The sequence below is a fragment of the Lissotriton helveticus genome, chromosome 8 (genome assembly GCF_964261635.1).
Source record: "Lissotriton helveticus chromosome 8, aLisHel1.1, whole genome shotgun sequence".
In the NCBI taxonomy this organism is placed as follows: domain Eukaryota; kingdom Metazoa; phylum Chordata; class Amphibia; order Caudata; family Salamandridae; genus Lissotriton; species Lissotriton helveticus.
The window spans coordinates 982,863,919-982,890,719 of NC_136069.1; the positions used below are offsets into that span (position 1 = coordinate 982,863,919).

At 39.5% G+C, this 26,801-nt stretch overlaps 1 protein-coding gene across 7 annotated transcripts in view; it reads left to right on the top strand.

Annotated features, from left to right (window-relative positions):
• The window catches only part of DMD (dystrophin), a 6,826,337-nt gene that overhangs the window by 1,814,127 nt on the left and 4,985,409 nt on the right, over positions 1 to 26,801 (top strand). For all 7 annotated transcript variants that reach the window (XM_078657819.1, XM_078657824.1, XM_078657821.1 and 4 more), the window contains exon 20: positions 7,761 to 8,002. In XM_078657819.1, coding sequence (XP_078513945.1) covers positions 7,761 to 8,002 — 242 coding nt within the window. The remainder of the gene's footprint in view (positions 1 to 7,760; positions 8,003 to 26,801) is intronic.

The following is a 26,801-nucleotide window of genomic DNA, read 5'->3' on the forward strand; positions in this document are numbered from 1 at the left end:
AAAGTATCAAGGTTAAACTTAGAACAGATGCAAGGGCCACTAAGAGTAAACAAAATACACAGGGTAGGCAAGGTAACTGGTTTAACATAGACTGTTTAAATAAGAAAAGAGAACTAAGGAGAAAAGTGCGCAGCTTGTGTAAAAAATGTGATAAGTCTAGGGCAGAAAATCTTGTCAAATTAAAGAAAGAATACACCACGTTTCTTTATAGTACCAAAAGAGCCCATAAGGAAACCTGTTGGGGAAAACTGCTGGAGGCTATTGAACCCATGAACATACAACTGTTCTGGAAGCTGGTACAATCAGCAACAGAGCCCTCAGCTACCTCAATGAATTGTGTTATGGAAGAGGGTGCCTGGGAGGATTATTTGAAGGAATTGTATTCCCCGGGGAGAGAAATTGAAGAGGAAGTATTAGGGGACTGGAGTTGTCTGGTAGATGATCTAAAACCAGACTTTTCAGTAGAAAATGTTCTTACTACGATAAAGACCCTAAACTTAACAAGAGCTGCTGGGCCAGATAACTTGCCAGCTTTGATAATAAAGTCACGGCCATCATGGTGGGCTGAATTTTTCTACCTAATGGTCTCTGCAATCCTTGAAACAGGAACGATTCCGATTAACTGGAAGGGTGCGATAATTAGGCCGATCCATTAGGCCGCACCCAGGAATTATAGACTAATTAAACTACTTGATATTGGTGAAAAGATCTTCGCTAAAATAATATTAGGTAGGTTAAAAACTTAGGCAGAAGAGGGATCAATCATCACAGTTGAACAGGATGGATTTAAAGAAGGCCATTCCACAATAGATCAATGTTTTGCCCTATGGGCCCTGGCCCGGAAATCGATACAGCAAAATGGGAAGTTGCATTGTCGCTTTGTCGATTTTTGGGCAGCCTTTGACTCTGTGGACCGTAATAGACTCTGGGAAGACATGATAAAATACAGAATCCCGGATGGTTTATTGATGATCTTATAAGAGTTACATAGAGGGAACTGGGTCCAGGTTATTAGAGACATGCAGGGGTCATTAACTTATAAGATAACTGTAGGGAATGGCCTTAGACAGGGGTGCGTCTTGGCACCCCTGTTATTTTTAATGTTCTTAGCAGATCTCCCTGCAGTATTTGAAGTTGAAAGAAGCGCAAGCCCAAGAATGTGTAGTCACAAAGTGCACTGTCTCCTATACACTGATGATCTAGTGATCCTTGATCAAACAGAAATAGGACTTCAAAGGAAATTAAATGTATTTAAACATTATTGTGATGGAAAATTCTTGACAGTAAATTTGGAAAAAACAATGGTTTTATGTTTTGGGAAGAGTCATAAGAATTTTAATTGGTTTTTAGGCCAAGACATATTGAAGGTAGAATATAGATACTTAGGCCTCTGGTTTGATAGTGCGCGAAAATGGCGCACCTACCTGGAGGCTCAAAAAGGAAAAGCTTTTTCGTCCGTATGTGGGCTAAAAACGTTTAACAAAGAATATGGCGATATGCCACACAGACCAATGTTAAAGGCATTTGCAGCAAGGTTCCCCCGCTAGTATTGTATGGGGCTGAGAATCTTTACCTGAGTGGTAAATATGGGTGGGATCAGGAAGAAGGAAACATGTTTAATATATTAATGTCTTTACGTAGCTGCACAATGATTCAAGCAATCAGAATGGAGCTAAGGTTAACATCTTGGAGTGTGCAGTCCTAAATGGCCCTGTTAAGATTTTGGAAGAGTCAGGACCCAGGATATGTACAAAAGGTCTCACAATGGTGCAGAGAGGAGATTCAAACAAGTAGCCTCAGTTGGGCAAAGGATGTGAGAAGAATCCTCCAGAAAGTAGCAGGGCGCCTTAATGAGAGGCTCTCTCAGCACTCCTTGGTGGTCGATTTTACAAAGAGAAAGCTTAGGGAACAAGGGCAGTCTTATTCAAGGTCACAGGACCTTGATTGTATGCTAGAGAAAAAATCGGTCCATTGGCTAAAAGGCTCATGGGCAAATGAAGCTTGGTTCCCGTATCTGGATATTTTGCCCAACCAAGGGCTAAGACATGAAATCTTAAGGACCCGAGTTGGGATAAACCCTTGGAAGATAGACAGAAAAATAAAGGCTGCATTGATTGGCTTAGATCGTAATTGTAATTGTGGGTTAGGACTAAGAAATGACATTTTGCACATATTGCTTGATTGCACATTTGTCCTTGCCATACGGAAATAGTTTTTATGCCCAATATCTTTATCACATAAGATAAATTTGCGTGCCCAAGCGGTTTGTTTACTTATGGATATGCCCTTGTTGGAAATCGCAATAGGATTGGGAAAATTCCTGAAGCCTACAAAAGAATTTGTAAGAGAGAAACTGAAGAAGGGGCATTGATCTTAAATGTTTTTAGGGCTCTCCCACTAATGTGAATTTTCTTCAGGAATTTAGAGATCGTTGTAAATTGTGTTGAATAAATTGTATGTTTCCAAGGGTGCCACCTTCTTTTAACATGTTTAGTAGTTTAATTATTTATTATGCTGTAGAATTTAGATTGTCTACACTATCTGGACCCCCGATTGTGTTTTGTATTGTTTAAAAGACTATGGTCTAAATAAACAAAGTTTTCTCTCTCTCTGATTGGGGTGGGATTTCGTTTGTGTTGTGTTTTCACTCTATTACTGTTTAAAGTGCTGTATAAATACTTAACTCATTGCCTCTAAATTAAGCCTGATTGCTTTTTTGCCAATATACCGGAGGGTTGAACACATGTTATTTTCTGTTTGCTTATGCCTCACCCTGACAGGAAATGTGGTTGCTGCTTGAGAAGTGTTCACACCCTCAAACAGTAACCCAATTTCCTACACCGGCCCTCAGTGTTTTCAAAGGATGTGAAACTGTTAAGCAACTCATTAGGCCTTTGGTTGCAGTCATAGCTTTAGATGTGTGAACTTAGCGTAGGCTCTCTGCCTTTGCAAGTATACCAGGGCCACAAAGTGGAGCACACAGCCTGTGAGTTACTGTATCCACTCACTATGTCTCATGACAAACTTAACCCATGGAAGAATTAGAAAAAAAAAATTGCATACACCTATTCTAGCAGAACATCTTTGCTTTGTCTAGTTTTGGTACAGTGAGGACCACTTTCCACCCACCCGTTAAAGGTTAACTTATCCTTCCTTACTTCTGAAGCAATTATGTTGACTTAAATTGGGTAATGGTCACAGCTATTAGAAATCTCAGCAGTGCAATATCACGAGCTTTGTAAAAAACCATTAGAATATTCCTTAAAAGTAAATCCTGTTATCGAAAGGGATTTTGGGAAATGAAGGAGCAACAAGATGTATAATGAATATTATGGATGGACATGAACACAATTTGTAAAAACATGAACAAATTTGTCCACAAAATTAAGTTGCAGTATTAAATAAACCTGCAATAGCAGCTGGCATGGTTAAACAGTATTCTGAGTAGCATCTTTATAGATCCAGAGTTCATTTATATAAAGGAGATGTTCTCAACACAGGTGTATTTCTGAAACATTTCCAGGGACAGCTTTTTTACAGAGTCTAAAGAAAGACATTAAACGAAAAGCTACACTCTCTGCATCTCCTTAACCGCTTTACTTTCTCACAATAACCATATTGTGCAAAGGCATGTGTCTTTTTTAGCTGAGAAGATAAAACCCTTTCAGGGTGGTATTTCAAACACAATACAGACCATATTTTATGCCACTTTTGGTGCATTAGTAAGCTCTATTGTACACCTTTGGGATTCAGATTTTTTTTTATTCCCTCTTCACCGAAATATTTCACTGACAGTGTAGATCATGTCCCAGCTCCTTTTAGAAAAGGCAGTGAATTAGTGGAGAATTAGATATTGATGAGATCCGGCCCCATCTCGAGTCAACAAAACACAGAAGAGTCTAGAGGCTTGTTAGAAGGTAGTTCTGACCATCTGAGCCGCACAGATTTTTTGCTTTTTGAATGCCCATTTGTTGAGCTTTTACTGTGGAAGAGCCTCATAAGTTGGGACTCACCCACAGTGAACTCATGATGAAAGAGACTGCATGTGGATTTCACTGGTGTCACCCTGGTGAGAGTAGGCCGCTGCGCTGCAGCCAGAGTAAGGGGCACCGGGCTGGTTACATGCAGACACTCCTCCGAGGTTTAGCTGGACCGGCAGGAGTCCCCATGTCTGCCTGCAGGAGTGAGCAAACCAGAAGAGAGGTGCTGACTCCCACGGCAGCACGCAAGGGTGCTGGCTCATCGGGCGCGAGCTGGAACCGCCGGGGTGAGGTCCTGAGTGGCTCTGGAACAATGACGCAAGGCGGGGTGCCCGGGTGGGCCCGGGCGCCCATAAAGAAGTGAAGAAGGGCCGTGGCGATGCACCTGGCGATGCACCTGGCGATGCACGGGGCCTGGGTGGCCCCCATTGATGAAGATGCTGTGTGAGGCCGCCTGCTTGGGCACCGCGGCTCTCCCAGAGCAGCGGGGGAGCTGCTACTGTGATAGGAACGCGCTAGGAGCGCTTCGCCCCATAATGCCTCGCAGGCCCGGACCAGCCTGCAAGGAAAAGAGGATAGTTCATTGCATGTGGTGACCCCAGGAGTACGGGGTCACCGCCAAATGAGTGCAAAGGTGCAGGGGGATCTGCAGGAGGAAATGGGAAGTCCCCGCTTAAGTCTATGGGGACTCCATAGAAATAACCCATCAAGGGCTCAACCAGCAGTCATCAGCATCCTGGGGCAGGAACTTTTGGTGTACAGCTGGGGGTGCATTAGGGACTGGCCCAAGGTATGAAAGGCTGACCTGGGGATGTCTGGAGAAGGGTATGCCCTGGAGAAGAAATGCATTTACCAATATTATTTCTATTGAGGGACTGAAATTCACATTTCTAATGTAAAGTACATTTGTAATGTGAAGTCATAAGCTAAGTGGGGGTATGTTGCTGAACATTCCTGCTAGGGTGTCTGGCTGTATATACTTAATCCTGTGATTTTGACTGTGATGCCTTGCAGGGTTTTTTATTGCAATGCATTATAACAGTTATCAACTATGATGAGTACTGTCTTTCTAAGTGGTGCCCAAACATGTAATCTTGCTATTGCATTAGGTGAAGAACCACCCTCACTGTTAGTCACTAAGATGTAGAGGTATATGCTGTATGGTCAGTATGAGATGCTGTGTCACCAAAGCAAGTGTACCTTGTTTAAATGCTTGTTGAGATAATGGGGTGGGTCGCCACTGGGAAAGGTACTTGTAACAGACATCAAAACAACAAAAAATAAGGGAACCAGAGTTAAGATTTTTTGAAAGGATTTCATAAATAACTTCTTTTCACTTCCAAAATGTTTACAATGTAAATGTAAATGTACCGGTATTTATAGAGCTCACAGCTACTTCCCTGAGGTAGTGTCCCGGCGCTGTCCGTATACCGCTTAGGAACCCTTCCTGGTTTTCCCTGTGAGTGTCCACTCCTGGGCACCCCCAGGGTGAAACCAGGCCTCCCAGCGCTTTTAGGGCCGTTGTGGAGATTAAGCAAGCTATTGCCCAGAGTCGCAGAGTGGGACCCATGATTAGAATAGGCACCGAGGCGAGAATTATCAGGTCCGAGGAAATTGAGCCCAAGACCCGCCAATGTATGTAGATCACTACTTTTTACTGTCAGCAGTAGTCTATGAGCCTCAAACGTGAGCGTCTGGGACAAAGTCAAAGTTTCAGGTGGACCAGGATGGAAGGTTGGGGTCAGATGTGGGTGCCGGGTTGGTCCTTGTCAAATTCTTACTTCTGCACTTTTCTTTTTTCTTTCTTGTTAATGATGAGGTTGGCTGGGTCCTTTGCAGCTTCAGGCGGACGTTGGGCTCACTCTAGCTAGACAGGCAAAGTCCAGCGGTCCGTTGAAGCAGCAGTAGTCTATGCTCCTCAGAATCTGTGCCCAAAAAACCCTAACTTTTGGTTTTGGATAGCAAGTTGCCATTCTGTTGACAGAAATAGTACACTTTAGCACCAGCAAAGGATGTGGGATGTGGGACACTCCACTTGGGGACTGCGGCTCAATCTCACAGACAACACCAGCAGAGTCAAAACCACAGGCTTATTTAGCTTTTGTGTCCCTGAAGCTTAAATGATGGCTAGCCAACTAGCCATTAGAGTCCACTCACTGGTTCTTGGCTCAAGTGGGGGCAACTCCAGTCCTTGGGTCTCTCGTAATAGGTTCAACAGCAGGAGGATCCCTTCTCTTTCTGAAGTTCTGTCTTTGTTCAGTAGATGCAGCAGCTGCAGTCCTCCTGGATGCAGCCTTTCTTCATAAGGTCTACAGGTTCAGTAAGTGCAGTCCTTCTTCTGTTCTTTCGCAGTCCAGCAGTATTCTGAGTCTGGACTGCAGGGGTGCCACTTTTATGCCAATTTTGAGTTTGTGGGTGGGGAGGACTCCCTAGTCAATGGGGACACAATTAACACAGGGTAACCTTACCCTCTTTTACATAATTTCCTTTGGAGCTAGCACTAAACAATCTCACATTGCATCTCTGTGCCCAAATCCAAAATGTCCTAACACCAACTGCAGCAAGGGGACTATGTTTTCAGTTACTCTGAGCCCGATTTCAGTTTGTCAGAAGCTTTCCATCCGACATTGATGGTTTCTCTCCTACTGTCGAATTACGATGCCAATTTCGGGGGGATTCTGCTGCACTTCTGACGGGCTCAATGAACCCATCGGAGAGTCAGAAGTCATCAAATTCCCATAATGACAGCGAAGCCTGCCTCAGCTCTGCCGTCTGAATTAGGATGGCACTTTCCCACAGCCTTTCCATGTTGGCCTTTCCGACATGGAAAGGCTGTCGGGAAGCGACTTTGTCCCTCCATGGCCTCCATTATGAGGCCTTGGGGGCACCTATGGTGCCCCTCCTAAATATCCCTGCACCATCACTGTGCCTGCCACATGGTTTAGGGATGTTTAAAATAACATACATTTTACAAAGGTAGCTTGTGTTGCAGGCATTTTCGCCTGCCGCACAAGCTGCCATTGTAAACCGTATGTTTTTGTGTGCGCTCGGAACCGCCGACCTATGGTCAAGCAGTTCATACCGCTATGGCTGACTTCTGTCTATCTATCGATCTATCTATCTATCTATCTATCTATCTATCTATCTATCTATCTATCTATCTATCTATCTATCTATCTATCTATCTATCTATCTATCTATCTGTCTGTCTGTCTGTCTGTCTGTCTGTCTGTCTGTCTGTCTGTCTGTCTGTCTGTCTGTCTGTCTGTCTATCCATATATCTATCTGGTGTACATTTTGCATGCACCATAGAGAGTGTCACACATTTGCAGAGTTTGTGAATTTTACTTTTCTTAAATAGCTCATCTGGATTTAAATTATTTACCTCCCTAGATGCGCCTGAACAGGGAAAAGATAGAGAAGAGTGAGAAGTGTCACAATATTTCTATAAACATAAGTGGTGGAATTTGAATTCCCTTCTGCTCTTCCTAACATCCCCGCTATTTGGAAACACATGTAGAACTGTCAAGTGAGGCAGTGATTACTATGCAGTTGCCTGCAGAAGCTCACATTGACTAAAACTGTGATATGACAATCATCTCCATAGCAACAACCAGTGCAGCTGTTGAGAACAATCTTCTGCCCTATCAATTACTGGCTTCTTATTAATACATTGATGCTCAGTCATTGTTGTGTAAGCTTCAATGAAAAAAATCAAGTTGCCATTACTATTGGCTTTCATTTGTAATACTATTATGCTTCTTTGTGTTTTTTTCCTAGATGGCCTTAATGCTGACAGCATCAGTCAGGCCTCGGAACAGTTAAACAGCCGATGGATTGAATTCTGTCAGTTACTGAGTGAAAGAGTGACTTGGCTGGAGTACCAAAATAACATCATTGCTTTCTACTCCTTGCTACAACAATTGGAGCATGCATCAATTACTGCAGAAAACTGGCTAAAAGGACAACCAACCCCAGCAGCTGAAGCAAATGCAGTAAAAGCACAGATTGAACGATGCAAGGTTTGTTGAAATGAGGCCTGTAGTCAATGTTTTTAATTGTGTGTTGGCATCATACATAGGTCTTATATTTGGTCAACAGTGGGGCCTCCAGTTTGAAACTTCTAAAAATTGTACATAGAATCACTAATTTGTGCCTCTGCCTTTTAGAAAACACTATAGGACTTTTTCTCTTTTAGAGTTGGGTGGGTGCAGGGCCATGGAAATCATGTATGGGAAGCCAGGGGTCGCAGCTGTGACCCCTGGTTTGCACCTAGCATCCTCTGGCACTGCCCTTGCGTGGTAAAATCAGTGCTGAGAACACTGTGGCAGCTCGTATTTATGGACGCCAGTTGCGACCCAACTTTCTTTTTCTCTCAAGTTGTTTAATTAATTAATTAAACTAATAGTGAATAATGTTTAATTATTCACTATTTGCGTAACAAAAAATTGAGCATAATAGCTTGGAATATGACCATCTCTGTCATCTGTGATAAGTAAACCTAAAATGTTTTTAAATATGTGTTGTGTGCGGGATTGTAAAGGGAGTGTATGTTTATGTGAGAGAGAAAGAATGTCTAAGTGTGAATGTGTGAAAGTGTGTATATGTGTAAGCAAATGTGTGTGAGTGAAAATGAAGGTCAGATGGCTTGTCATGTCACTTCCGCTAGCCCTGTTCGTGTGCAGACGTCTCGTTGGACGAACTGCAAGTACATTGTTGTCAATGATGCTATAAATACAGTGGATGGGTCACCTGCCGCTTGCCGGCAGATTTTCCGCTCCATCAATCTATAAGTAAGGCCCTATGTTATGTTACATCAACAAATTTACTTTGAACTATTGCTTTTACATATTTTTATTTTATAGATTGTTGACTTGAAATGAACCCGTGCTCCATAAAGTTAGTGTTTACTCAGGTCACCAGTCTCCTATTAAAAGAAGGTGGTCTGGAATCTTAGAGCTTTATTTTCTTGAAGTGATGTGCCGTAGCTGTACCTCTTTAATAAATCACATCTAATACAATGCATTGGGTTCACTGACAGAATGTTGGCCCCTAAAATATCGCAATACATAGATATTGTAATGAAAATATCAATGGCAAAAATATCGTCATCATATACTTAAAATGGTAAGTAGAAAAATTTAAAGAAAAATATCATTATTATCATTTTAGTAAATATTGTTTTTTGTATATATATAAAATGAATTAATAAATATTATGGGGCCAATTACAATGTGGCACGTAAAGGCTCCGGCTGATAGTCGGAACCTTCTGGGCTGCATCGTAATCGACCTCTCGGTTTGCCTTCTGAGAGCAGCATTACAATGCTGGTCGTCGGAAATTAACCCTGCTGGTCATTCTGGCTGGCTTCCTACGAGCTCAAGGAGCCTGTTGGCCAGTCCGAATCGGCTTGTAATCCCAAAGGGCGGGCCTTTCCGCCCTTGGGATTACGATTCACAGTTTCCGGCATGGTTTCCATGCTGGCCTGTCCGACATGCAAACCATGTCAAAAAGCGTGTTAGGGGGCCCCAAGCAGGGACTCCTTGGATGCACGGCCTCCGGTTGGGTGCCCGCCTGTTGAACCCTGCACCCCGTAATGAACAGCACCTCCTATTTCCCTATTGGAGCATGTATTACGGCCGGTTTATGGCCATAATGCATGCTCCCATAGGGAAATGTAGGGATGCGACCGAACAGTGTTCGGTCATATCCTAATTAGGCAGTCGGGACCGCCGACCAGAGGTCGGTCAGCCTCCAGACCAAGACGGTGTCGGGTGGACTTCATAATTAGCCCCAAAATATCTTAAATAATATTAATTTAAAAAAAATGATTTAATATTTATTTTAACACATATAACAAATGTACTTAATTTAAAAAACTGAAACACACATATACAATAATTAATATATATTTACATATATCTACTAAAAAAGCAATTTTTAAACTTATAATTTCGATTTATATTATAATTTCAAAAATTAGATGATATAATATTATGACAAATAAAGATATATATATATATATATATATATATATATATATATATATATATATATATATATATATATATATATATATATATATATATATATATATATATAACAACACCAAAGTTCCGGTCAAAAAACCAGTCACGTTCACGGGTGAGTCGGCGTAGGGCTCCCGGTCACCCAATACATCCAAAAAGGTGCTCCATTCATCAGAATAAACGTCACCAACACTCTTGAAGTTGCTGTGCACGAAAATTTTATTTGGCAGGAAAACAACGCGTTTCGCTTTGCAGCTTGATCAAGCTGCAAAGCGAAACGCGTTGTTTTCCTGCCAAATAAAATTTTCGTGCACAGCAACTTCCAGAGTGTTGGTGAGATTTATTCTGATGAATGGAGCACCTTTTTGGATATATATATATATATATATATATATATATATATATATATATATATATATATATATATATATATATATACAATAATAAATTAAAATCTTTAAAAAATAAGCCATTCTAATTAAGTTAAAATAATGAAACCATTTTAAATTCTTAAAATTTAGTATAAAATATTCAACACATAAAAAAACATCAATAATTAATAATATTATAATTTTAAATAAACAGAAACGTAATAATGTACATTATAACAATATACAAAATATATCAAATATACCATTTAATATATATGCTATTCTCACAATTTATTCAAAACAACACAAACTATGATAACACATATAAAAATGTACATTTCCCACTTCACACTTGGTCAAATTTACAAATCTCTCTCCAGTAAATGCAATAGTGGTAAAAATAAATACACTTGGTCAAATTTACAAATCTCTCTCCAGTAAATGCAATAGTAGTAAAAATATTTAATTTCAGATAGGTTTTATTTACTATAACTATGCAAAACACTACAACAATAGGTAAACTGTCGCAATACAGAGGGGTAACATTTACTACTCCCACTCCAATCAGAACAGTAGGAAAAGTGTTTGATTGCACAATAGTACAATTTATTATTCCCACTGCATTCAGTATACCAGTAACTGTTGGATTCTAAAGGGGTAACATTTTCTATTCCCACTCCAATAAGTGTACATTAGGGAAAGGGTTGGATAGCAGAGGAGTAAAATGTAATATTCCCACTCCAGCCAGTGCAACTGTAGGGAAAGTGTTGGATATTGATGGGGTAAAATTTACCATTCCAACTCTAGTTAGTGCAACAATAGGGAAAGTGTTGGATAGCAGAGGGGTAAAATGTACTTTTCCCAGTCCAGCCAGTACAACAGTAGGGAAAGTATTGGATTGCTGAGGGGTAAAATGTACTATTCCCAATCCATCAAGTGCAACAGTAGGGAAAGTGTTGAATAGAGGAGGGGTAAAATGTAGTATTCCAAATCCAATAAGTGCAACCGTAGAGAACGTGTTGGATGGCAGAGGGATAACATTTACTATTACCACTCCAGTTAATACAACAGTAGGGAAAGTGTTGGATAGCGGAGGGGTAAAATGTACTTTTCCCACTCAAATCAGTACAAAAGTAGTGAAAGTGTTGGATTGCAGAGGAGTATAATTTACTATTACCACGCCAATCAGTGCAACAATAAAATGCAACAAAACACCTTGAACAAAATAAAATTACTTCAAAAACAAATTAAATTAAAAAAATAAAAATTAAATAAGTATACAAATATATTATTACAAATTTACAAAAATAAAAACATATTACAATGTTAAATACACAACACAAATATCTAAAAATATTATTATAAAAAAAATTGTTTTCATGCAAATAAACTTTTACATTTAAAAACAATTTTTAACAAAAGATTACATACATTACATTACATACATTATTACATACATTTAGTTTAGTGACTCCCCACCGTATAAGCTCACAACATCCTCAACATGCACACCAAAATGAACTTTAAAACAAAAACAATATTCACACTATTAATATAAATATTTATCAACCAACCATTTATCATTAAATAAATATTAATGAATAATTAATTAAAATGAATGAACTTTCCTCAATAAATCCCCACAATACACACAACACACTTATAAAATTTAACAAAAATGATTTACATACTTAACATAATTAACTATCAAGTTAATAATTATAATAATGAAAAAATAGTTATGAATTACTTAAAATTACGTTACTTCCCACCCCAAACCCCCACAGAAACCACAACCCACATATTAAATTTAAAACAAAAAATGTATTAACACAATTGATATTATCAATTAAGCAAATATAGAGCTTGTATTTCAGCCAGTTTACGGCCGTGATACAAGCTCCCATAGAGAAAAGTGAGTATGCGACCAAACAGTGTTCGGTCGCATCGTAATCAGGCGGTTGGAATCGCCGACCGGAGGTCAGTCACTCCCCTTGGTGTCATTTTTCGTATTTCATTTTTAAATGTTTTGGGACGGCTAAACTTTGCACACTTTTCCTTAAGTTAAGCCTATCTGCTCTGTGCCATAGCTACAGTGGGCAGAGCCCAGATTTATGTATTGACCTTGACTGTTGGATCTAAAAAGAGTTCGGACTTACTATGTGGGACGAACTGACATTTTACCCAACAAATACCCCATTTTTGTACAGAGACAGATAGGTTTCCAAAGATTCTAATGATTAATGAATTGAATCACTGTATAAGAAAACAGGTGATAAGGCAAATACAACATGTTACTATCCCATTTCCCTCATCAATAGACCTATGAAGACTTTCTGTAGAATTCAAGACTGAGTAACGCCAGAAGATATCGCGTTTACATTTTCTTTAACATTTTAGCTAAGTATTGACTGTTTTTTTATCAACTTGGTTTGTACCTTATTTTTTTATACTGTTGATCCTTGCACTCTCCAGTGGCCCTCTCAGCAAAAATCTTTATCACGCTTTTCTAAACCCCTTCAGCGCTCATGATGAGCTCAGCTCGTCATGAGTTACGACGCTCGTACGCTCATGACGAGCTGAGCTCGTCATGTAACGCGGCTTTTTTTAAAACACAGCGCGCAGTGGGAAAACCGCTAGCGCGCATTAGGTTAAGGGAGATCGAAGGATGCTTTAAGGAGAGGTTTGGTGTGCCTTTGTGTAGACTTCTTTGCAGATGTGTAGGAGTTTAGCAGTTGCATGTGTAAACACATTTGATCACTCCCACCCCATATAATGGTAAGAATATCATTTTATAAACATGGATATATATTCAGAGCAAAATCACAACAGATATTTTGTACTCCGATTGAGTCTAAGGCATTCTTAGACAAATACAAAACATACTCTGCTATGGAAGTGACTAATTAAATGATTCAGAGACTTGGGGCAACAGTCTGCATATTTACATGTCTTTATGAATTCATGAATTATTGTCATAATCTTGATGGTTTAGCCCAAAATACATTTGTGTGCGCTTCTTTTAAAACATAAAGGCTCACACTGTCCTACTGCCAAACAGAAGTTCGGAAAGAAAGCTTTTCCTGGAACTTTGAAAGGACTAAATGTAGGAGGATGTCACGTAAGTGAGTCCCTCACAAGGGTGAAACGTAGTGGGCAATTAAGAGTGCGCTGAGATTATTAAATTTTTTGTCGATGCCAAGCATAAACAAATAATACAGAAAAAATGTTTAATTTCTTAAATGAAAATTCGAATATGCAACATGATCATTTTGCTTTTGAGTTGGACAAATAGCTTTAAAGAAACATGCTTTAACTTGATCTACGCCCCTTATTGAAAATGTTTGTTGTCGAAAACATTTTAAATCAGGTATTTGTTTTGCAAATGCAAAAGTGGTGTTATAAAATTTAAAAAATGATTTCTCTCTATGTAAAGTAATTTCAGTTTTCAGTATGAAATGGCCATAAGCATACTTTTAGATTGTGACCTGTATTTCATGAGCTACTTATGCATTTATAAATGGGATTCACGTTGAAGAATGGAAATGTATGCACATTCAGAGTATAAGAACTATCTTCCGCTCCCAAAACTTCTTAGAGGTATGATTTAAGTTGATCTCTAGGTTGCAAATCTAATTCTTCACTAGTTTTGGGACGTTAATGACCCTAAGATTTGTAGCTCAATTTGCATTTCTTTTGGCTCCCCTTCTGAAGTGAGGAAGAGAGTTAAAGTTAATTAAGGGAGAATTAACTGCCTCTGGGGGATGAATTCTCAACCTCATTTGCAGAGACTTCTGTATCTAGCTGAGTTCTCAACTGCTGGGCACTGACAAGGCAATTGAGAAAAGTGGCAATTTATGGACAAGAAGATTCACGCTTTTCTGCAAACATTTAAAATTTTATTTCATAGTCACTTTCAATTTTATCATTTACAAACCTATGTTTGTAAGGGGAGAGCTATGATGCTTCTCTGTTAGGCTCAGCATTAGACGACAGTGCCAATATTAATAAAATTCGTTTTCATGACTCTCCAGCAGGCAACCTTAGAATAGGTGAATAAGTCACAAGGTGAAGTGAGACACCTGTAGCCACGTCCAGTTAAAGATTTTGGGCCTATTTTAGTGTTTGACTGAGCCTGGAGCCCAAGGAAGATGGAAGTGCACCTTCGAGGTAGGCCAGGACTATTCCAGCACGAGTCACATGTGGAGTTAGACATGGACCAGTGAGGGGCCCAGAGGACGCTCGCCAGGGGAGATCAACTAAGGTTAGGACTTTAAGGGGACCGGAGTTCACCGGTAGTTTTTTAAAGGGGGCCTCAAAACGGGTCTCTGTTGGGCTCAGTTTTAGTTTGTGTTTTTTTTTCCGGACTGCAGTGACAGCAGGCACATCGATGTGCGCTGCTCACTCTGCTCACTTCTCACTAGTGGAGAAGTTACGGCATGGCATCGTGCCAGGTGAGTGTTGTAGGGGAAGGGAAATCCTATAAGAAGTGTCATTTTCTTTCTGGGTTTTCCCTCTCTTTTTGAAACTCAGGAGCAGCAACATTGTCATTGTGTCAACAGGGCTTTAAGTGGAAGCTTTTTCAATATTATATACAAGCCATTGTTGCTGCGTATTTGTCTTATGCAACAAACAGCCATTGACAAAGCCAATAGTCCTGTCTTGTTGTCAGTATGATGTTACTTGTTGTATCATTGTCAGACGTAATCTTCCTCAGGGTTTGATGCGATGACACAATGGCCCACCTCTCGATACCTTCAACTCTGATTTTTATTTACACAGAGGATTGAAGTGATCAAGCGGGGGGGAACAGACATCCCTTCTGCCTTATTACAAGTGTCACAGGATACACTTGGAATAAGGAGACTGGATATCCTTCCGATTTGTATTAGAGTAACTGTCTGTTAAACTCAAAATCAAGTCCTTAGTGGTCCTTTATTGTTACTTTATCCTACACACCCATCAGGGCCCGTAATGTATATTGTGCCCCGGGGGCGCAACGGCTGTGTGCGTCCGCTTTGAGCTCTGCCGGTACACAATGGCAATACATAAAGGGCCGCAGACTTCTTGTGCCTCCCCTTCTGTTATACAGATAGCGCTGGTGCATATGTTGCACCCGCGCTATCATGAGAGGGAATTCCCTCATTTGCATGGGAGCGTGGCCCCGAGCAAATGAGGGAATCACTTTGCCTCTGCACCCGCGCTGTTTGACCGACATGGGCACAGAGGCAAATATGTCTTTAAGAGGCTCACTGAACGTGAGCCACAAAAATGTGGGGGTAGAAACAGGGTCCTATGGACCATTCAGACGTCCCTTGGCAGGAAGGTGCAGTGAGTGATCTCTAATTGCACTAAAAAGTGCAGGTGGTCTGCCACCTGCACAGTGAAACAGGTAAAGGTTTTGAGCAGCTGCTCAGAATTTTACTTGAATACGTGGGGGAAGCATAAGTACGCAGCTGCCCAGGGAGCAAAGCATTCATTCTAATATGGCACACTTTCTTGTTTGCACCTCGCGCACCTTTTGAAAGGGGGGCCATGGTCAAACAAAGAAAGTATGCCATTTCCATAATACAGCCACAGGTGAGCATGCTGTGATGCCAAAAGGAGGCGGAGGCAATGTGCGCTATTTCAGACATACATATAAAACAAATGAGCCATACATTTCGGCAAGCATGAGGAATCCCTGTTGACATTTGCAAGCAGAAGCATTACCCCAAACTGGCTAAAATGTGACAGCACGGTCTTCACCAGTAAGCTTTCTCTGATGAGTAGATCATTTGGAAGTGTGTGCGTGAAGGGCCAGATGTACAAAAATGTTGTGTCATGGTGGCGAGACTTTTTTATTGCAGTCACAGCAAAAATGTTAGTTGAGATTTACAAAGTCACTCAAATCATGTCTTTGCTCGGGATTTTCACCAAAAAGCGACACATGGTATGCATTAGCACTGCCCTGTGTTACTTTGTATCAAGGATGTGTTCCACGGTTGGAGCGTCAACGTTCCCATGCATCCACCCAGGATTGCTGCCACATTTCAAAGTTTACTAAAACTAGTAAACCTGGGAATGCGTAAAAATGCTCCACCTTCTCCAGTGAGGTTTAATGAGGAGAAATATCATTATTTCGCCTCTTTATTTCCTCTTTCCACATGTGCTGTAGAAAAACACATAGAAAGAGGAAAATGCCTCTAAGGATTGTTTTTGTGCAGGAAGGTGTCCCTTCCTGCACAAAAACAATCCTGTCTGTAATGCAGGCACCTTTGCACTATGGTGTAAGAGTGCCTGGTTTGGTGCTAGGCAGCACACAGTGCACTGGTGCAAGAAGAGAGCAGAAATGCTACATATCTTTGGAAATATGAAGCATTTTTACTCTGTCCCTTTCATGCATCACAGCAAAGAAACTTTGCTTGCTGCCCGAATTCAGTAAAATATTAGTAAATGTGCTCCTTGGTGTATTTGTTTTAATTGGGCATGATCACTGAACGTGAGGATCTGACACTCTTTTAATATGCCCTACAATTTGTCATCTTAAGCTGGTTTTCCGGATGTCACGGCACCAGTCAGTGAGTGCTTTAGGCAGGTTTTAGTTTTACAGTGGCTGTTTTCATTGCAGCTATGAATAATCAGTTAGACGATTTTGCTCCTCAAACAGATTCATTCTCCAGAAAGGGTGTTTAGATTCAGTTCGGTTCCACTTGGAATGTAGGTATTGTTTTTTTTTTTTTTTTTTTTTAATTCAGCACGTTTTTATTAATTATTTTTCCAAAGCAAATAAGAAACATTCACTACAAGGTCTGGTTAATAGCAAAGCAGATTATGCTAATGAGACATGCTAGGGCATAAAAGATTCACATTGTCACTGCATGAAGAACGTAAGTAAGAGAGAGTCATCGTCAAGTAAGAAGATGTGCATTCCTAGGATGGGCCCATTCGAGAACAGAAAATGGGAAAGAAGATTCCATGAGTACATATACACATAGGTCACGTTACATTCACAGGGATTTGATTTTCTCTAGGAACAAATCTAGGCTATTCCACTGAATGTATCATTATGTAAGACGTTATCAGCACTGCTAACATAACAAACCCATGACCAGCAGGGGTGATGTAAAATATTATTACAGTTTTTACATCCCAAGTAGGTCTAATAATGAAAGTCCCATTTGTTGAGGTCAGGTTTCCATATGCTTGTTGAGGGGCCCAGAGAAACATTATAAGTTTGAGTTTGAGATTGGAACAGAATATAATGCAGTTATGATGTGCTCAATATGTTTCCAGTATGGGTGAATATGTTTGCAGTACAAATTTAGGTGAACTAGGTTGCCCAAGGATTCGTTACAGAGCCAGCACAGGTCCGAGTCAGTGAAACATAATTTATGTAGCCCCCTGGGAGTCCAGAAAGTTCTGTAGATGATCAAATATCTGAACTGAGAGATTAAAGAAGAACATTTACAGCGAGGGATACTGTCCCATATTAGGCTCCAAAATAATTGTGATGGCAGATAGATTGTATTATCATTGCAGGATTTTGACCATTTACTGTAAATATGATCATTGAATGTGTTTGTGAACTCAATTAAGAGCTTGTCTATTGTAGAGGCGATATGACATTTGCTGGTGAGGGATTCTATACTTTTTTTTTAGTTCAAAATAGTTTATTGAATTATTGTATAAAGACAAGTAATAATGACAATACAAAAAAATATTACTCTTAATCAAATAATACCAAAACGAAAAAGCAGAAATTTACAATCGTCTACTAAAAAATTACAATTGGCATTACAACAGGCTTCATCAAGAGAAATATGGGAAGGGGAGGAGAATAAAGAGATGGGAAACAAATAGAACAAGCAGATCGTAATATAACTATACAGAGCTACTATCATATAATACATAATAGACTATATAATGCAAACTGAGAATTACAGTTATAACTATAACATTAAGAGGATAAGTACACATCAATAGGAATCCAAAAAGAATGATAAGCAAGGGAATTATGGTTAATCCCATTCATAGATAATTGTGCACCTCTTCTAGTAAAAATAACCCAAGACCACCATGCATGAACAGATAATATAGAAACGTATTTCCAACAGTAGGTGATAGATTTTAGTGCTGCTGAAATAAATTGAAAAGTTTGTATTCTAAAACACACTAAGTTGATGAAAGAAGCGCAGATTTACATATTACTAATGGATAAGAAATATCTGTATGAATATTAAAAATCTTTTTAATAATCACCCATAGTTCGAGCCAAAATGTAAAAATTAAGTGACAGTCAAACAGCATATGTTGTAAGGTACCAGGTTGAGATTTACAATGCCAACAATCTGCAGATGGAAGAAGTTTAGCTTTATACAAACGTAATGGAGTCCATAAATGATTATATAATATATAAGAATTGGTTTGATAAATTGAAACAGTAAACTAACCCGACATACTACTAAGCCAAATTTCTTTCCATGAGTCTATGGATAAAGAAAGTGAAAGCTCAGTATTCCTAAAATTTGAAATCATTTCTAAATTATTACCCAAAGTATCTGACAACTTTTGATACAGAATGGAAACCCCATGAGATGCAGTAGAGATTGTTTGAATATAAATTGACAAATCAGCAGTGACCTTAGAAGGAATAGTATTTGGAAAAGAATCTAAGATAGAATTACATAAAAGTTGATATTTAAGAGAGTCGAAATGGTGTAAACCAAATTTAGTTGATCAAAAGGAATAAATATATTATTGGAGTATACATCTTTGAGATCAAAAATACCAGCTTTAATCCATGAAGACCAGAAACTAATATTTCTGCTTAATTTAATAACACTACTGTACCATAGTGATAATTCCGCTGTATTATTCATGGGACATAGAAAAATTTGATCAAGATCATGAAATAATATTTTAGAAGATTTGATAATAACTGAGCTTTGGAAAATTGTATTAGCATTACGCACAGTCAACAAAGTAGTTAGTGGAAATGGAGAAACTAAGGATTTCTCAATACAGAACCATGCAGGTGGATTATGTAAAGAGGATTTATTAAACCACAATGAACTTTGTTGTAAAATAAAGGCTTTATGATAAAGAAAAAAGTCAGGTATATCAAACCCAGCATTACTTTTAGGTATTTTCAAGTTTTTATAACTAATACGAGGAGATTTGTTGTTCCACAAAAATGTTGACAAAAGTTTATCAACATCTCTATAAAATGTTAGTGGGAGTTGCGTAGGTATCATGGAAAGAGTGTAGAACATTTTGGGAACAATCGTCATTTTAATGGTGTCCATTCTGCCCCACCAAGAAAGATGCAGGGAGTCCCATTTAGCCGTTTTAGTTTTGATATAGTTGAGAACAAAATCACAATTTAAATTGATTGTAGATTTTATGGTTTCAGAAAATAAAATTCCAAGTTATTTTAGTTTATTTTTAATTTCCCGCATAGGAAGCATATCAGGAGTGCAATAAATATTGAAGGGGAAAAAATCTGCTTTATTGGTATTTAAAGTATATCCTGAAATTTGAGAATATTTGGTAATAGTATCCATAAGTGATGGGAAAGAGGATAAAGGGTCACTAACAAATAAGAGCACATCATCAGCATATGCAAGGGTTTTTACAATAACATCCTTAATAGTGATTCCTTTAAAATTCTCACCGTTTCTAATAGAGGCCAGGAAAGGTTCAATGCCAATTAATAAAAGAGGAGAAAGAGGGCAGCCTTGTCTTGTACCTCTAAAAAGCGATAATTGATGTGATATTTTGCCGTTAATAAACAGACGAACAGTAGGGGCATAATATAGTGCTGAAATCTTGCGTATAAAAATATCTCCAAAATGTAATGATGATAGTGTATGAAATAAAAATTGCCCTTGAATTTTATCAAATGCCTTCTCAGCATCTAAGGCTAAAATTCCAGAAGCTAACGTTAAAGTATGGCTTTGTTCAATAATGTGAAGCAACGTTCTAGTATTTTTAGCAGAATGTCTATTTTTCATAAAACCAGATTGGTTTGGATGTATATTAGAGTCTAGTATGGGCCCTAACCTATTCGCAAGGATCTTAGCATATAACTTACAATCTTGATTATTGGGGAAATGGGGCGATAATTAGAAACTCGAGTAGGGTCTTTATCTGGTTTCGGAAGTACTATAATTAAAGCTTCTGTTAAAGATCCAGATGTAGTTCCCGTAGAACCAAAAAACGTAAAACATTGGTGTAAAAAAGGTAATATTTGTGATTGAAACTCCTTATAAAATTCCGCTGGGATCCCATCAGGGCCTGGAGATTTATTCTTTTTAAGAGATTTTATAGCTGCTAACATTTCATTTATAGTGATAGGTGCGTCAAGATCATTCCTATCAGATTGTGAAATCCCAGGTAACTCACAGGAAGTTAAAAAGGAATCTATCAGGGACACATCTAGAAAATCAAGTTTGTTATAAAGTTTGGAATAGAAACTAACAAATTCATCAACAATATCATTGTGCGGAATAGCAATTTTAACCTGGGAACCATGAATTGAATTAATTTGTGATTTATCTTTTTTTATTCAAAGGTAGTTAGCTAATAATCTTCCAGATCTATTGGCATTAAAACTAAAGCTAGATTTAGTATTAGAAAGTTGAACACCCGCTCTCTTACTAAGAAGTAAGTTAAATTCATAACGCAATTTTTGTAATTTAAATTTATATTGTGGATCGTTTGATGTAATAAAAAGACGTTCAAATTTTGCAATCTGCTTTTGAAGGTTTTTAGTACTAGTATGGAAGGTTTTATTTTCATGAGCCATAATAGATATGGAAACACCTCTAATATAAGCTTTGAAAGCATCCCATCTAATAGTCATTGATGTAGAATCTTCAGGATTATATACAAAATATTCTTGAATGGCAGTTAAAAGTTTATGCTTGTTATATTCATTTAAAATTATACCAGTATTCATTCGCCATCTAGATTCTGGAGCAAAAGCTGTTTCTGAATTCAAAACCAAGGAAATCATAGCATGATCTGAGATGTCAATGTTACCAATCAAAGGTTTGGATATTGAACTAAAAAAATGTCTAGACACCAATAAACAATCAATTCTAGAATGTGAATTATGAGGGTTAGAAAAGAAGGTGAAACATTTATCTGTAGGAAAATGTAATCTCCAAACGTCTACCAATTTAGTGGCTTGAAGAAATGATTTGAATGCAAAATAAACTTTAGAAGGATGAAACTTAGTAAGAGACAATCTATCAAGTAATGGGTCAGAAATAACATTAAAATCACCTCCAACAATTAAAGGGACATTACCAATCTTAAGAATCTCCATTGTAAGATTAGACCAGAACACTGCATCATCCGCTGTAGGCCTATAAATGTTCAATAATAATAGAAATGAGTCATGAACTTTAATCTTAACAAGTATAAATCTGCCATCCTTATCAGACGTTTTACTCAAAATTTGGCAACAAAGTTTCTTTGCAAATAAGATAGCCACAGCGTTTTTTCTACCATTAGCAGGTGATGAAACAATAACATCAACCCATTTTTTCTTCATAAAGTCTAAACCTTTACCATCTATGTGAGTTTCTTGTATAAAACAAACATCTGCTTTGTAACTTTTAAAATAATAAAGTATTTTTGTACGCTTAACTGGATGATGCAAGCCTTTAACATTTAGTGAAACAACATTAATATGCTGAGTGTTAGCCATAATAAAAGAATGGAGAAGGAAAGTAGAGAAGAGGAGGATAGAAGAAAATCAAGAGAATGAGAAAAAAGTAGCTCCAGATAAAGAGGAAGGAAAAGGAAAGGGGAAAAACATAAATAATAAGACGACAGACAAGAGACATAAATATGAAGTGTGAAATGCACACACGCTCAACAAGCATGACCATAACCGCTGGAGCCCCTAGATAAAGGAATTTCAGTATTGAGTCAGAGTATACATATCATTAGAAAGTCACGTACTAGAGTCATTTGTAACCATAGAGAGTTGTGACTGATGGTCCAAAAAATGTTTCAAATCCTCAGGACGTTGAAAAGATCTTAAAAAATTGTCCTTCCAAATACGCATCGTCGATGGATCAAAGAGGCCTTATTTGTAACCTATACTTCGCAGTTGAGGACGAAGAGAAGTAAACTCTTTCCTAATTGAAACAGTTTCTCTGACAAAGTCTTGATGGATAAATATTTTGTTTCCATTAACCATCAGTAAAGGTATTTCCCTGGCTGCTTTTCGGATTAAAACCAAATGGTGATGACGAAGGACTTTAAAAATCATTTGTCAGGGCTTTGTATGTAGAGGGTTCCTGTGGAAGGGAATCCTATGAGCCTTATCAATTTCAAACTTCTCTTGAAATTTAAGTTGTAAAAGGTTAGGCAATAGACCCTCTAAATATAGTCTACAATTATTTCCTTCAACATCTTCCGGTAAATTAAAGATGCGTAAATTATACTGTCTGTTACGATTTTCCAAACCCAGTAATGCAGTGCAGACAGGTGAAATTTTACCCATAAGTAGGGTAAAAGCATCAAGTTTAGCATTATTATCCTGTATTTTGATAGAATTATCGGATATTTTCATTGATAGACTTGCCATTTCTCTGCGTACATTTTTAATTTCAGAAGCAATAGTATCGGTGTTAACACGAAGTGCTTGTATTTCCTCCAGTATTAAAGATAATGAGGGTACAGAAGATTCCACCACTTTAGATTTAGCAGGAGGTGGAGTAACTTGCTGCCTTCTTTTCTTATTAACTGCACTTTTATTTTCCATTTTGAAAGAAAATGAGGCAGAAATATAATGTAGGAAAGTCAAGAATGGAATGTAAGGCAAAAGCAGTGAAAGCAAGCAAAAAATGGCTGGTGCAGCAGCTAAACCAGTCTGGGGGAGTGGCTAGGCCCAAGCCAGGCCCTTTCCTAAACATTACTCCGCCCCCTAACTAACTTTCCAGGCAGTACCTTGAGGCAGAGGAAGAAGCAGGAACCATGGAGGGGAAAACACCACTTGCAGCACAGAAAAACTCCACAAAAACGGCCACTAGGTAGGCACACTGCACCCCAATACAGCGGCCTCTTAATGCGGCGAAAACGGACCCAAAATCATCATCGTTAATTCGCCAAAACGGGCGAAAATGTGGCGGAGCTCGTTATGCGGAGGCCATTTTGCTTCGTGCGATCGCGCATCCCGACAGGATTCTATACGTTTTATGCAGTCTGATGCATGTATACTTCCAAGTTTCCAATTTGCAACTTTCGTTTTCAGAAAGTTACAAAACTCCTTAAAATTCCCTGATACATGGTGAAAGAGAGAGGCAATTTAGAGGACCCAGATCTTTGACTATTAAAACGCCTGATTGAGCCCATGATTTCAAGAAATCATGATTGGGGTCTATTTTAAAATGTGGATTGAATAAAAGAGAGGAAACATCTGAATTTTTCAGTCTATTTGCAAAACATTTGTCGGGTGATTTTACCACTAGGATGATTTTCTTTAAGAACTGTGTACAAATGAAGAAACTTTAGGTGTTTAAGAGTGAGTAGGTTTACTAAAGATAGTGATTTAACCAGGTCTGCTTCAGTGTTGAGCCAAGGAGAATGAGAGGGTAATTATGAATTTACTCAGCTGTCAGCCAAGGAATCTAGGGGGTCATTAGGATGGAGGGCAGACTTGAGTCCGCCCTCAATCCTAGCAGTAACAATACCACCTGCCTGTAAGGCGGCGGTCCCGCACTCCAAATCAATATGCGACCACCACCTTGGCGGCCACATCCAACGTTTTAACATTGCAGACGCTGCTGCTGGCTGCAGCACCGCCGCCGTTTTGAAAAATGCATGTTGTGCATTTCCATGCAGAAGGTGGCAGGTACCACTTAGTGCCTGCCACCTTGTGCATGGTAATGTAGGGGGGTACCATCGCCGTCATGGAAAGACGCCTGGCCACACACATCCTAATATGGCATACAATGCATGCTAGGTGCTGCCACCATATTAGTGGCCCTGCTCCGCCTGCCAGGCAATTTGCGCAATTGCCACCGGTGGTTGAGCTTCTGACGGACTTAGCGCTGGCCAGGATACCCACCGCCATCCCAATATGTTGGTGGGTAAATCTTAATGTGATGGCGGAACGATCGCCACCTCGCTCTGCCATCGTAATGAGCACCCTAGTGTGGTAATGAATAACATTTGGAGTTCCCATTCCACCTTTGAACTTTTTCTCTTTCCAAAAGAGTTTTGAGATCAATTTATTAATATTCTTATAGAAGTGGTTGGATAATTGTAATTAAAGCATTCCAAGGATAAAATTAACTTGAAAAGCCACCACCATTTTAATTGATTCTATACATCCCCACCAAGTGATACATTTCGGTGACCAGGCTTCTAACATGGATTTAATTTTGGAAAAGAGAACAGTTTCAGTATGGGTTCTTGTTTCCTCCAGGTATTTTTTTAATTCAATCCCCATCTATATTACCTTAATTACGGAGGTATTGCTGATAATATGGATTAGTGTTTTTATAGTAAGTAAGAAAAAAAGAGGGGATGGGGGCATCCTTGTCCAATCATTCAAAGTAGGAACAGGTTCAATACTTGGCCATCTAATTAAATGCAAATGGGTTTACAGTTGAAAGACATTGCCATATGGATTAAGTGTGCGCCTAAATTAAAAGTACTCTTAGCGGCTCTCAGGAATGGCTAGGAGACCTTGTCAAAGGCTTTTCAGATTTAGACACAAAAGGGGATGATGGACGGAGCGTTTGAACAAATCAAACACTCACCCCCAGTCAACTGATCTGGGTTTAATCCATCACCATTCTTTAGTTCACTCAGCCACCCCAGTTCAGACATGGCTATATGCAAATCAGTCTGAGCCTGTGTCTTATGGGAACAGTCCAGCCCAAACTGCCAAACCATGTCTTCCCTGGACCAGAAACAAGCATCCTGGGACCGGTTTCGGATTCATAATCCTCATCAGCCAGGCTATCTTGAATCCAGTGGCCAAGTGAACAAGGGACTCACGTCTGAGTATACCCTGCCACACTTAGGGCGAACAAAGCGATACAAAAGGGGATGATGGACGGAGCGTTTGAACAAATCAAACACTCACCCCCAGTCAACTGATCTGGGTTTAATCCATCACCATTCTCTAGTTCACTCAGCCATCCCAGTTCAGACATGGCTATATGCAAATCAGTCTGACCCTGTGCCTTATGGGAACAGTCCAGCCCGAACTGACAAGCCATGTCTTCCCTGGACCGGAAACAAGCATCCTGGGACCGGTTTCGGATTCATAATCCTCATCAGCCAGGCTATCTTGACTCCAGTGGTCAAGTGAACAAGGTACTCACGTCTGAGTATACCCTGCCACACTTAGGGCGAACAAAGCGATACAAAAGGAGATGATGGACGGAGCGTTTGAACAAATCAAACACTCACCCCCAGTCAACTGATCTGGGTTTAATCCATCACCATTCTTTAGTTCACTCAGCCACCTCACTTCAGACATGGCTATATGCAAATCAGTCAGACCCTGTGCCTTATGGGAACAGTCCAGCCCGAACTGCCAAGCCATGTATTCCCTGGACCGGAAACAAGCATCCTGGGACCGGTTTCGGATTCATAATCCTCATCAGCCAGGCTATCTTGAATCCAGTGGCCAAGTGAACAAGGGACTCATGTCTGAGTATACCCTGCCACACTTAGGGCAAACAAAGTTATACAAAAGGGGATGATGGACGGAGCGTTTGAACAAATCAAACACTCACCCCCAGTCAACTGATCTGGGTTTAATCCATCACCATTCTTTAGTTCACTCAGCCACCCCAGTTCAGACATGGCTATATACAAATCAGTCTGACCCTGTGCCTTATGGGAACAGTCCAGCCCGAACTGCCAAGCCATGTCTTCCTTGGACCGGAAACAAGCATCCTGGGACCGGTTTCGGATTCATAATCCTCATCAGCCAGGCTATCTTGAATCCAGTGGCCAAGTGAACAAGGGACTCACGTGTGAGTATATCCTGCCACACTTAGGGCGAACAAAGCGATACAAAAGGGGATGATGGATGGAGCGTTTGAACAAATCAAATACTCACCCCCAGTCAACTGATCTGGGTTTAATCCATCACCATTCTTTAGTTCACTCAGCCACCCCAGTTCAGACATGGCTATATGCAAATCAGTCTGACCCTGTGCCTTATGGGAACAGTCCAGCCCGAACTGCCAAGCCATGTCTTCCCTGGACCGGAAACAAGCATCCTGGGACCGGTTTCAGATTCATAATCCTCCTCAGCCAGGCTATCTTGAATCCAGTGGCCAAGTGAACAAGGGACTCACGTCTGAGTATACCCTGCCACACTTAGGGCGAACAAAGCGATACAAAAGGGGATGATGGACGGAGCGTTTGAACAAATCAAACACTCACCCCTAGTCAAC